Source organism: Mus caroli, chromosome 2 (genome assembly GCF_900094665.2).
Source record: "Mus caroli chromosome 2, CAROLI_EIJ_v1.1, whole genome shotgun sequence".
NCBI classification, from domain to species: Eukaryota; Metazoa; Chordata; class Mammalia; order Rodentia; family Muridae; genus Mus; species Mus caroli.
Window position 1 is genome coordinate 55,176,819 of NC_034571.1, and position 13,328 is coordinate 55,190,146.

At 41.6% G+C, this 13,328-nt stretch overlaps 1 protein-coding gene across 2 annotated transcripts in view; it reads right to left on the reverse strand.

Annotated features, from left to right (window-relative positions):
• The window catches only part of LOC110284217 (lymphocyte antigen 75), a 127,621-nt gene that overhangs the window by 65,287 nt on the left and 49,006 nt on the right, over positions 1–13,328 (reverse strand). For both annotated transcript variants that reach the window (XM_029474603.1, XM_021149939.2), the window contains exons 17-25: positions 12,079–12,114; positions 11,377–11,552; positions 10,168–10,235; positions 9,815–9,897; positions 9,071–9,210; positions 7,496–7,601; positions 6,854–7,014; positions 2,860–2,989; positions 764–990 (exon numbers count right to left, since the gene is read on the reverse strand). In XM_029474603.1, coding sequence (XP_029330463.1) covers positions 764–990; positions 2,860–2,989; positions 6,854–7,014; positions 7,496–7,601; positions 9,071–9,210; positions 9,815–9,897; positions 10,168–10,235; positions 11,377–11,552; positions 12,079–12,114 — 1,127 coding nt within the window. The remainder of the gene's footprint in view (positions 1–763; positions 991–2,859; positions 2,990–6,853; positions 7,015–7,495; positions 7,602–9,070; positions 9,211–9,814; positions 9,898–10,167; positions 10,236–11,376; positions 11,553–12,078; positions 12,115–13,328) is intronic.

The window sequence follows — 13,328 nt, forward strand, 5'->3', positions numbered from 1 at the left end:
GATATGAAGGCAACACACCTTGATGATAGTAACGATAATACAAGTGATTTTAATTTTTCTTCTTTTAATTTATTATATTTTAAAATGTAAAGTTATATATGTATGTGTGTGTATGATGTGCACATGTCATCATGTGTGTAATGTCTGCATGTGTGTGTGATTTCCAAGTGTGTTTTTGTGATGTGCACATGTGTCTAGGTGTATGTGTGTGATATACATGTGTCTTTGTGTGATGTGCACTCTGTGTGTATGTATTGTGAATGTGCACATCTGTGTGTGTGTGATGTGTGCATGTCTGTGTGTGTTTGTGTGTGTGTGTTGTGATGTTCATGTGTCTGAGTGCGCATGTGTTCATGTACTGGCACACATGGGCCATAGCTCAGGTGTGGAGGTCTAAGAGCAATGTTAGGTGCCAGCCTTTACCTTTGATCTTGTCTGAGACAAGGACCTCTTGTTTGCCTGTGTGTTTTAACTTCTTTCTGCTAACTCTGAAAATAATGGAAAATCCTCCACACTTAACCACACCACACCCTACTGGTGTTGGAGACCTGACAACTTCTGATTCTAGCTCAGTCAACAAAGAAATATAAAAAGAAGTGGTCACTGAGTCACACCCACTTGAATGCTTTTAAAACCTCAAATCTCTCACTATATGTCAAAAGACATAGAAATAGACATTCATGGAGTTAACTGCATACAATTTTAAGATGCTGCTTTCTTCTTAGTCTACGAGAGGAGCTGTCAGGAAGGATGGTAAACGTACATCTTGACTGGAGAGTCCGATCCAGAAGGAGCTGTTGCGCAGGGTGGCCTGCACTGCGAGGAAGGCCTGCTGGTAAGGGTCTGTGATGCTCACCAACCTCATCTTCTCTTTCATGCACTCCTTCAGAGCGCCGTGCCATGTCAGGGGCTTCGAGATGATTTTGTATAGGTTATTTAGATACTTCACCGTTTTCGAAGTGTTCTCCCAGGGCTGTCCGTCTTCAGTCTCTATTTAAAAAGAAAACCAGACCAACAGCTCCTCCCACACACTGTGCAAAGGCAAGCAGGTCTGCCAGGTTTCGCCCCTTCCTGGTTGACTTCAGATATCACTTGACTACTTATTTTAGCTTTTTGTTGAGTGACTTAGACATATCTTGCTGAATGGCTTAGGTAAAATAACTGACTTGGGAACTTCCCATTTCTGAAACCAGGACACTCTTGGTTAGGTGCTTTCATTCGGGAGGAGAAAGCCACATGGGAGGTATGTACTGCTTTAGGGTTCGTATCTAAATAAGGAAGTCATTAGAGCGAGTGGGATAAAGGGCAAAGATTAACTCAGCAAGAAAAGCTTTGCTAAGGTACATGACAAATATGCTTCAGGCTCTCATTATGTAACCAAACCGTCTATTTAAACACTCATTAAAACCTTATCATGGTCAATTAAAAATAATGCAATATATTATAAAAAAACAACAACTGGGTGGTTGCTATTTCATCTTTTCCCCCTCTTACTATGGAGCCCTGGCTGTCCTGGAATTCACTATGTATATCAGGCTGGCCTGGAATTTACAGATTCAGCTTCCTCTTCCTCTTCCTCCCAAGTGCTGGGGTTAAAGGAGTGCGCCACGCAGTGGGGGTGGCTTCTACTTTTGAAGTACATGTTTTACCTTATTTTAACTATGGGAAGGTACAGACTGCGTCATACACAGTGTTTTTTATCATTTCTGTCCGCTAAATTTAACAGTGCTTGTATCAAAACTCAAATCTGCAAAGTGTCTGAATGGAAAGAACATTGAACCCTAGCTTATTAGAGTACTGAACTATGACTTTCATTTCTTGTCAATTCCCTTTTCTCCCTCCCTCCCTCCCTCCCTCCCTCCCTCCTTCTTTCTTTCTTTCTTTCTTTCTTTCTTTCTTTCTTTCTTTCTTTCTTTCTTTCTTTCTTTCTTTCTTTCTTTCTTTCTTTCTTTCTTTCTTTCTTTGAGACAGGGTTTCTCTGTATAGCCCTGGCTGTCCTGGAACTCACTTTGTAGACCAGGCTGGCCTTGAACTCAGAAATCCGCCTGCCTCCGCCTCCCAAGTGCTGGGCTTAAAGTCGTGCGCCACCACTGCCCAGCTTATGACTTTCATTAGACAACTATTAATGTCTTCTACCATAGATTTAATTTTTATATTTAACTGTGGCAATAGTACTTGGGGAAAAAACCCCACAGTCTTTATGAGATAATCTACTGCACTATGTCAATATGAACTTGTCTATGCTCAAAATGTAAGATATGTAACTATAAAATTACATGAATTCATTTGTAAGACTTTTGGCAAAAAGGAACCCTATGTATCTAACAGCATAAAGTGTGGTAAATATCTAGGTGACAGTTTATACTGTGAGGGCTAAGGTTATGTTTTAAGTTTTAATTACTGTGCTTAAGAGATTTATAAAACAAACAAACAAACAAACAACGCCTCTAACCTGTAATACCCTGTAAGCCCCACTTGCTCACGATAACTTCCTGAATGCTGGGGCTGATCCCGTAAGATAGCAAGCCATATGTGCTCACTTTTATAAACAAAGTTGGTTGTCCCAACTGCACAGGATGCGCTTGATCACATGTAGGTGGGGGATACATAGGCAGGAAGTACCTCAGGATGTGTGCTTGCCCCCTACTGGACAAAGCAAGGAAGTACATATTCTTATTTTGGGGCTATTGTCTGGAAATCCCATGTATAGACCTGGCCAGTGCCTATCTTCCTGGCCAGTATTTAATAAAGCTTACTTCAAATTTGGCTCGAAAACAAACAAACAAACAAACAAACAAACAAACAAACAAACAAAACGGTGGTAGTGATCTTATTGTTGCCCAGTAAGATTAATAATACCTGAGTATTTCTGACAGAGAGACAAAGAGTGGCGTTCTGAACAGGAAGTAAAATTCCAGGTCCCAGTAAACGGTGACTTTTTGAGATTAAGAATCAAGGCACAGTGGAAGTGGGACTCATCATCAAAGAACTACAAAGAAAGGCAAATATTAGTGTGGTAATGGCACTAATACTCTGAAGATCCTTGAAAGAAAAATTTGGATTTTAAGTTGGTGTTTCTTTTTACCCCACACAAACCAACCAACCAACCAACCAACCAAAAATAAAACAAAACAACCCCCCCAAAAACCCAAAACAACAACAACAACAAAAAAAACCCCACACAAAACAAAAACCTAAAACCAAAACAACAATAATGAAAGACCCAAAACAACTCATGAAAGAACTTATCATGGAATTTCTAAAGAACAACAACCAAAACATGATGGACATTTGAGACCTAGAAAAGGGCAGTTAACTTTAGAAATTAAAAAGTGTTCACATAGATACACATAGTTTAAAGCAGATAGTCTCTTAGGAATAGGGCAAAATCAACTACAGGTATTCTAGACTCTCTGAAGTCAGTCTTGATAATCCAAGTAAGCAAAATACAATTAAGTAATTTGATTAATAGCTGTGGCTACTTTGTGTGTGTGGACATGTTTGGGTGTATGCTCTCCAGCACGTGTGTGGATGCATATTTGCAGTATGTGGGTTGGTTTATTTTTTTTTTCTCAATTGTTTCCACTAAATTTTGAGACAAAGGTCTCTCAGCTGCTGCTCTCTGACTCAACCCAACTAGCAGGAGAGCAAGACTAGGGAATTTCCCCTCTGTCTGCCTCCCCAGTGCTGGGATATGGGCTTATGCTACACACCTGTCTTTTATGTAGGCTTGGGGACCAATTCATGTCCTCCTGTTTGTATTACCCACTGAGACATCTTTCCAGCCCCTTTATGAACATTTTATAATAATAAACTATAGTGCATACTAGAAAATTTGCCTTGGGGTTCATTGTCTACATTACTCATTATGGAACCTTTATATTAAAATAAAAACACCGAGGTGTAGTTCTATTATTAGTATTATTCAGCATGTGAAGCTAAGAAAAGGGGCTGCGAGATGGCTCAGTAGGTAAAGGTGCTTGCAGCCAAGCCTGACCACCTGAGTTCCATACCTGGATCCCATGTGGTGGAGAGAGAAAGCCAGCTCACACCGGCTGTCTGCTGATATCCTCACATGTACAGTGGCATGAACCCACATGCAAACGTGTATGTACACATGCATGCAAAATAAGTAGACATATACCAGGAGTGACAGATTAAAAAATTAAATCACTAAATAAGTGTTAAATGAAAATAGAAATAAAGTAGTTAGAGAAAATAATGAGAAATATCCAAAGGGGGGTATGATCAAAACTTATATAGAGAAAATAGGCATTATTAAATATATTTAAAAGGGGGAGAAGTGAATGAAGAATTCAACGTGAGAGACTGGATAATTTTAAGGAAAACAGAATTGGAAAATATAGATGTACTGTTGATCACTATACGTAAAGGACTGCACTGGAGGTTGGAGACAGCGCAAAGAACCAAAGACATGCATCTGATTTTGTTTTGCACAATCACTAAATGATGGGGATTAGAAAGCAAAACCATATGCATGCTTATTTTCACAGACTTCAGAATGTCAGTGGAATAGACAAGTTCCTTCCTTCAACATTAAACCCTCTAAATGGGCCAGTATGCCTGGAGAAAATTGGATATTGATACTGGTGGATATCGAAAAACACTCATGTGTACTGGACTAAAACTCGAAGTGAATGATTTTTATCCAATTATTATATTGACCCTAAAGTAGCACTGGGACTTAGAGTGGGAAGTTGATCTCAGAAAGATCTAAGTCAGCTTCCAAAGGCATCCAGAGGCCGGGCAAAGGCCTTGAGGTTGGGGGACTCCTTATCACTCAAGAGGAGTCTAGCATTGTGTACACAGTTCCGTCCTTAGCGCCGGTGGGGTTGTAATTCCAGAACATGGACAAGACAGAAAGCTGCATGCTCTGTTTTGTTATGGCAGCATGACTGGAAGAAAGTGTCGTACCAGAGCTTTAAAAAACCAGCCGATGAGCAGAGACACAAACATTCCCAAATGAAAGGCTGTCAAGTCAACCTTGGAACACCAAATACTAATCTCCTCAGAACAATTAGATTTGGTGCTTGAAACATAATCTCTCAGTGTCCTGTGACTTACAATTCCCCCCCCCCCCCCGTCAGCCTGATGGGAAAAACTCCGGAATACCATGGACAGAAACCTCCTGAAACCACGGTTCACAATAGATGTTCCTCCCTGAAGAGTTCAGACCATGCAGTTACCTTGACCCAAAAGTAACCAACACAGATGCCTATTGGGAAAAAGGAAAATCCGTATACAAGTCCCCAGGCAACAGCTTTCTAGGTGTGAGTAAGACAGTCAGGAGGAAGCTAGAATGGCATGAATGAGGAGATGCTCTATACCACATTTCCAAATTAGGTGGCTGACTAGAAGGGTCATATTTCCTCTAATATCTGGACAGAATCTCACCAGGAATTTAATTTGTTGTGGCAATCTCAAGGTGTCTGTATAACTGCTTCCAATACAGTGCCCTTCTCCTTCCCTAGTGCCTTATTTCCCATTAATGAGACCATCACCCAGAAATAAAATCTATGCCATTTCACATGTAGGATTTGTTTTGTTTTGTTTGTTTTAGATGGGGTTGTTTTCCGTAGCTCTGGCTGTCCTGGAACTTACTTTATAGACCAGAGATCTTCGTAGAACTCAGAGATCCACCTACCTCTGCCTCTCTACTGCTGGGATTAAAGATGTGTGCCTCCATCCCCTGTAGCTCTGACAGAGAAATCACCCATCACAATTCTGCCTTTTTGTCTAGCGAGAGCCAAGTGGATGGCTCACATTAGGTAAGACATTTATATCGATTTCTGGACGGTCACAAGGCTGTGAAGTAAGTGCTAGGAATCTGTTGCTGTGAAAGCCAGGCCCACCCACCTGGAGGCTGTGGTTCTCAGAGCTTTATTGAGTGGCAACTCACCTACTTAATGTGTGCAGTGTGGAGTTTTGAGTGTATGTGCAAAGTGGACAGCTCTCACTCCAGACAGTGTTAGATGACATTCTCTTTTCTAAAAAGAAGCCTCGCACCTCACGGCATCAGAGCCTCCCTTGCAGCCTCCTCAGCCTTCGGAAACCACTCTTAACTCTAGCTTAATTTTGGCGGAATTTACTTGAACAAAGAAATGATTTACAAATTAGGTCATTCCCCGATCCAGTTAAGATTCAAAAACTCCACCTAGTGTTGTGGCTAGTCAGTATTTAAAGACAGAAAAAAGGAAGCAGTATACAGAAATAGCCTAGTAGCACTCGATATTTGCCTAATTTGGGCATGTCTGAGTACTTAACAGCTTGTGACTGACTTAAGTTCTTGACAGCTATGATTGTCCAATCCTCAGGTAGTTGCCATAAGTACACACTCCTTCCTTAGAGAGCGTGTATCTATTTACATATTAAATAAGGTTACAATTTTCTATGTATATGAACAGTTTTAGATTATATTCTATTAATATTCTGTACTTTGTAAAATGGGGGAACTCTAGCTTTCTTAATCTGCCTGTTTGAATATGTGTTATAAATGGAACTGTGCATTGGGCCACTCCTTTAGTGTTATTTAAAATGTTTTGAGGCAGGGTCTCCTATATCCCAGACTGGTCTCAAACCTACTATATAGATAAGGGTGCCTGAACTGCTGACCCTCCTGGCCCTGTCTCCCATGTGTAGGATTACAGGCTTGTGCCGTGCTACCTGGTTTACACGTTTGCTGGAGACCAAACGCCGGGATCTAAGCATGCTTCAAAAGTACTCTACTGAGCTATAGCCTCAGTCCCTAGGCTACCACTCTGTATCTAGTAATTTCTGGAGAGTCAATCGTTTCCCAGCATTGAGTAAGATGACTGGCATACGACTCACTCACATTCGTTGGTATGCTCAGCCTCCGACCGACCAGCAGTGGGTGAAAGTTGCTGTAGGTCAGCTCTCTGTTGTCTGTCCATCTGTTTATCCTTTCGTAGGCAGTCCAGCGCAGACCAATCCATAGACTAGCTTCCATTTCCGGAAGCAAGGATATAATGAAATCTGTTACAAAGAAATTTTTAGGAAAGCAGTTAGGGCCAGAGAGCTAGACAGCCCTGAGGACCTGGGCTGCATTTTCAGAACCCACACGGTGGAAAGGAAGGACAGACCCCTTCTTGCATGTCATTCTCTGATCGTCACATATGAGTGTGTNAACACACACACACACACACACACACACACACACACACACACACACACACACACACATATACACACACACACAAATAAATGCATAAAAAAGTAAAAAAGCATTTGGATTATCAAGATAGCCTTTTGTCTTCTCTAACGGAAAATCGTTTAGCTGTATGATTTTAGCTTCTCAAAACTAACTTGGCTCCCAAATCATACCAAAGCAAGGTTTCCAGCATATAGCACTTTCCAAGCTGTGCTGAGGCCCTAGTTTATCCCCATTACAAACAAACAAACAAACAAACAAACAAACAAACAAACAAACTGCACGCTTTCCTAGAGATTCTGGTACCTTGTTCACCCCGGCTCAGCACGGAAGGAAGGGTGCCGCCGTAGGAATGACAAATGCCGCTTGCTTGAGAAAACGTAACGGGCCCAGAGTTGACTTTTAGAAAGCACTGTAAATAGAGACACAGAGGAAGCCTCAGCCCCAGACACAAGAAAACCACCAGAGCAGGAACACCTCACCCTTAGCGCGCTGCCGTCTACCTGTGAGATGTGCAAATAAACGACGTGACTTCAAATTCATACTTTCAATATAAACATGTGACGAGCTGTTTTCATGTTATTTATTACACGCATCTTTAAAATGTCTCACTTGTCGAGTGTGTCTCCTGCTTGCCCTGCGGTTTTTGTGTTCGGTCAGTCATATCCTTATCTCTTTTAACTCTCAGAACAAACGAGAAAGCTGAAGCAAGTCAAGCAACTTGACCCAGATGCAAAGCAACTGCCGAGTGGTGAAGTGGTTATCTCGAGCCTGTTCTATCGGAGAGCAAAGCCTGGGCTCTCTCTTAGTCATCGCTCCTAATCTCTGACACATATCTTTTCTTCTGGGTAGGACATTTTAATTCAAGTTTATGTCACTGTGCAAATCAGCATAGATACAGCACCTTTGAAGAACTAAAAAGATTATCCTGTGTTTTTTTTTCCCCCAAGTCAAAACATGGCTGAGATTGTAGGTCAGTGATAGAGCTGCCCCTCCCCCAATCCAGATGGTCAAGATGGTCCCTGCTTCACTGTGGGCCCTTCTGCTGGCAAATCCATCTATCTCTTCCTTTCTATGTGATTAGGAGCACAGATCAGGGTGGGATAGTTTGTCTCAAGCCGTGTTCCATTCTACAATTTTTGTTCAGCCTTCTTATAGGCTGGATGGTTAAAGGAAGTTGAGCCACAAGCAAAGTCACTGGGTGATTTCCAGAAACAGTCCCAGAAGGACGACCCTGAACCCCATGGGAGATGTCCTGTGTTGACTATGGCAGGGCAGAAACAAGGGACTTGCTGCTTTTGAAGGCTTTGTGGGGTCTTCACAGCAGCCTAGACTATACCCGTCTACACATCTTCCAAGTGAGAGAACACTTATGTTAACATGAGGTGACAGTTTCTTCCTAGCATCCCAATGAATCTGTGATACACAGATACAGCTGCAGTAAGGCTCAAGCATCCCCAAGAGGCAAGTACAGAACTCGCCATTCACCAGACCTATTGCATCATCGGTCTCCCATGGGGGCAACATCAAGGTTAAGTACTTTGTAGCACTTATGGGGTCTCTGACCTAAGCTGATTGACAGAGGCTACTTTTAAGGGGGAAAGAAAGCAGCACCCTGAAATGGAGTCACTTTCCTCAGGCTGTGGGGTTAGGATCCAGCCAGTGGATCGAAAGTTATGGTGGGTGCTGGGAACAATGAATACAAAGGCCGGTAGGCATGACAGCTTGAGAAATGACTTTGATGTTGCTTGTGTTTCTGGAAGCAGAGGCCACGTGGGAGGTGCTCTCAAAGAGGGATCTGAGAGGCTGCCCTTCTACCACAGGCTATCCAAGCAGCACCAAAGCAACCAAGGTTGGCACAGTGAACCATTCTCTTCTCACCTTATTTTGAAAAGGAATCCACTTCTCAGTGCACTGTACTTTGGCCGCAGGATCTGGGCTGTATTTCTCTAATGAAGATACATTGTATCTTTCACAGATGAAGGGCAACTTGGCATTACAGTCAGCTCGTTTACTTAAGTCTGAAACGGGAGAGCCGGAATTGTGATGATGAGAATTTTTCATTGAGAGCATTAAAAAAAATGGCTAAAAAAGACAAGGTCCTACTTTATCATACAGTTTTTGGTGCTAGGGACAGTCTGAAGACATTCCTGATAGTTAAAATATATGCTTGGTCTTTACTGGTCATTTCTGCCTCTACTATTTTTCATGTCAAGAGGTTTATATGATAATGATATTGCCTGTAAAACTTACACATTTGATAAAGCAACCATATGTTAAGCCAGAAAAAGGCGGGGTGAAACAGGAAGAGAGCTGGCAGGGATGTCTAATGAGGGGATACAGAGCTACTGCCTGCTCGCCCCTGCAAACGTGTCTGTCTGCTTATCAATTATACAAGCACTAAGCTTAGTCTAAAAGTAATAAAAGATAAAAGACCTGAGGAAAAATGAACTGAACATATCCACATTGGAAAGAGCTTCTCTTGGCAATTTGAGCTACTGTCATCAATGGTAAATTAAGAAGAAACCACTGGACGTTCACTGAGAAGGAAGACAGATTTAGGCAGTAACTGAATATGAAGTTCAGATTACACAGTCAACATGGAAGAGTCAGAATGAAGTTTACCAACAAGCCACGTCTTGGCTGACATGTGCAAACATTCATCTCCAAATGTCATGGGGAAATGGTGCCACAGGCGGCGGCGCGAGCTGAAAGGAAGGGGGCGGGGTGAGAACTTGCAGTGCAATTACGAGTCCTCTACATCTTCCTTACCCTAAATCATCTTAATTATCAACTTAATGTTAACGTTATCGTTTTTTAAGCCACTCCTTTGATCCCAAACATGCAGAGAAATCTGGTTTCTCAAATGTATGGACTAATGTTTAAAACTTTAGGAGTCGTAACCTCCTCGCACAGGGGAATGGGGACTGCTTCTTTTGTGATAAATTGATCCAGTTGGTATCTAAGGTGTCACATACCCTAGAAAGTAACGATCAATTGGATTCTCGCTCGTTTTCACCCACCACTTCTGTTCCTCACCAGAAATCTGAAAAGAAACCACATACATGTGCTGGATACTCTAGTACACTTTTCATTTAAATATTTTGTTTTATTGTAACCACAAAACCACAAAAATCTCCCAAAACTCCATTACTTGGTTTCAAAAAATAATATACACTGGGATCTTTCATCAAAAATAATCAGACATATCTTACTTTATATAGCCATAGGTCCTATTTTGGATACAGAAAATTACTGCTATAATCATTCATATATATATATATATATATATATATATATATATATATATACACATATACACATATATAAATTATATATACATGTATGTATATACACATATATAGAGAATATATAATTGGATCAATGTATTAATTGTGCATATAGTGTCTTATTATGGTTAATTATAAACTTTAGACAATACTAATTTCCCATCCAAAGGCTATTCTGCAATTTTATTTTATTTTCTACTAGTAGAAACAGAAAGTTAAAAAGTAAAAAAACCCATGATAATGAATAAGGATCATTTATATTCTCTACTGATACATATCTATCAAGTTGATATTTAATATCAGTCATGTAAGCAATTCTCTTTAGCCTTTCTAGCATGATTTTGGATGCTGTGAAGCCCATTGTATTTTGTATGAGGATTTAATCAATCTCTCTCTCTCTCCCCCTGTATTCTTCCCTCCTACTCTCCCCAAGCCCTCCTCTGTCTTGCTCTACAGTTCAGGATGATCTGGCCTCAAATTCACAACTTTGCTGTCCCAGCCTTCCAAGGGCTGAGATTATAGACATATACTAACTTGCATGGTCAAGTTTGGGCTTTATAGTCTTTAGAAATATTAAGTGAGATATTGTATAAATAATATGTGAAATAATAAGTGAAATAAATATAAATATAAAGAATTAAAATCCATTTGTTCGGCTGGAGAAGTGGTTCAGTGGTTAAGAGCACTGGCAGCTCTTCCAAAAGATCCAGGTTCATTCAATTCCCAGCAACCACACACTGGAGCTCACAACCAGCTGTGACTACTGCTCTAGAGGACAGTTCTAGGGGGTGCCCTCTTCTGGCCTCTACAGGCACTGCATAAACACAGTTTAGGCAAATACTCATATACATAAAATAAAAATAAATAAAAATCTCAAAACACATCTGTTTATATTACATTTGCTAGTTTGTTTTTGATAGCTTTTAGTCCTGTGAACGATGTTATCGTGGCAAGAAAGCTGTGATTGCTAGCACAGTATAAGACGGCTTCTTCGTAGTTTAAATGGGGATCAGCAACAAACCAGTATTCACTTCCTTCAATTATAACTGGGGGCCCATGAATTCCAGTGCGCTCTAAAGAAGAAAACAGAGTTACAGTTGTGATAATCAAACATAAACGGCTAAGCATGGGGTGTTCAAAATGAATGATACATAGTAACCACCCCCACATAAGTAAATGGCCCCCCAAAGGCCTGATGCTTCCCTGCCCAAGATTCTGTTGGCAGGTGGAAGAACCATCAACCGGGAGGGCCTAGTCGGAAGTCTGGTTATGCTGGACTGTGCCCCTGGTGCCTCCTTTTTCTCTGTCACTGTCCAGCCACCTTGAAGTGAGAAGCTTATTACCTCACTGCTCCCTGGAAAGGATACCTTGTATCACTACAGGCTACAATGTTGCAGGCTACCAGTGGAAACATCAGTTGTAAGACAAAAAAGAAGCTCTTGTCTCTGCTACCTCATCCCATCCCACACATATACCACCTCTGCAGCCTGCTGGCATTTTACAAGAGAGCATGAGAAGAAAGTAGCAATTAACAGCAAATGACATGCATTATCCCAAAAGGTTCAAACTGAGATGCCTACATTTTGATGCTCAGCTTACCTGGATTATACCAGTCTGGCATCTGGGGAGTGCTACCTAGGCGAGAAGAGAGCAGTGGCTTATGGTTAGTCCTGGATCACAAAGCATGCATCCTGTAAATGGAGACACTTAGGTGATGGGAAGCATCGGGGAGGCTCGTTCATTTTGGATCAAACTGGTTCATGTCCAGTTGAAAACACCAAAGTGGGATTTCTTAGGGTTTATACGAATGCTTGCTTTAGTACTGACCTTTAAAAAAGGCAGACCTATTAAATGTTAATTAAGTATTGCTAGTAGCCTGGGGTACGCAGCTCAATGGTAAAGCACTTGCCTTGAATATGCAAGGCCATGGGTTCAATCCCCATGATGAGAACAGAAAGAAAAACTTTTTGGCTTTTAGTTTGTATTAAGGAAGTCGCACACACACAAAAATATAGCCATCAGATGGGAAGCAAAAATAGTGAGATTCTGTAGCCGTCACACACACACTCCAAGGGAACTCCAGCAAGGAGTAAAATTACATCGAATGGAGCCTGAGACTCTAGCCTATAAAAGTGGAGTGGATTTTCACCAGTTGCCAAGATGGAGCTGGGAAACATACAATGGCATAGTAGTGACTTCTTAATGAAGACTAAACAAAGCTGAGAGGAAAATAAGAAAGTCACTCGGGAGTTCTGAATTGAAATGGGAAAGACGGCATGCTCGGTAGAATTCTGGGCTTTGGCACTGGGTGGCCAGATGTCCATACACACTTTGCCTCTGTCATACCCTGGATCAGATCCCTGACACCCGAGCCTCCAGTTTCTACTCTGTGAAAGAGAGTCTCTACTTACAAAGGCTGTGAAGATCACACCATTGTGCCTAAGAGGCACCTGGACATTGGTTCTCACAGAACTCCAGTGGCTTCCCACCCCATTTCAATCCAGCTGCAGCCACACTGATTTCAAATAAATACGTACTTTGCTTAATCTTAGAGCATATAGGGTAAATGTGTTGGCCCTAATTTCATGTGGTCTTGGGACCCAAAGCATTGGGTTTTCCTCAGAGCACTGCCTACATATATCAAGTGTGTTCAGTTTTCCTCTTTGAGACAGCTCTCTTCATTTTGGATAGTTTTTACCAATAGCGCTGGAGCCCAGGCTGACATCCAAGTCGGGCAATCTTGTCTTGGCTGCTACGTGCTAGAGTCTACAGGTGTGTACCACTATGCCTGACTTCCTCCCTCCCCCCTCTCTCCCTTCTTTCCCTCCCTCCCTCCCTCCCTCCCTCCC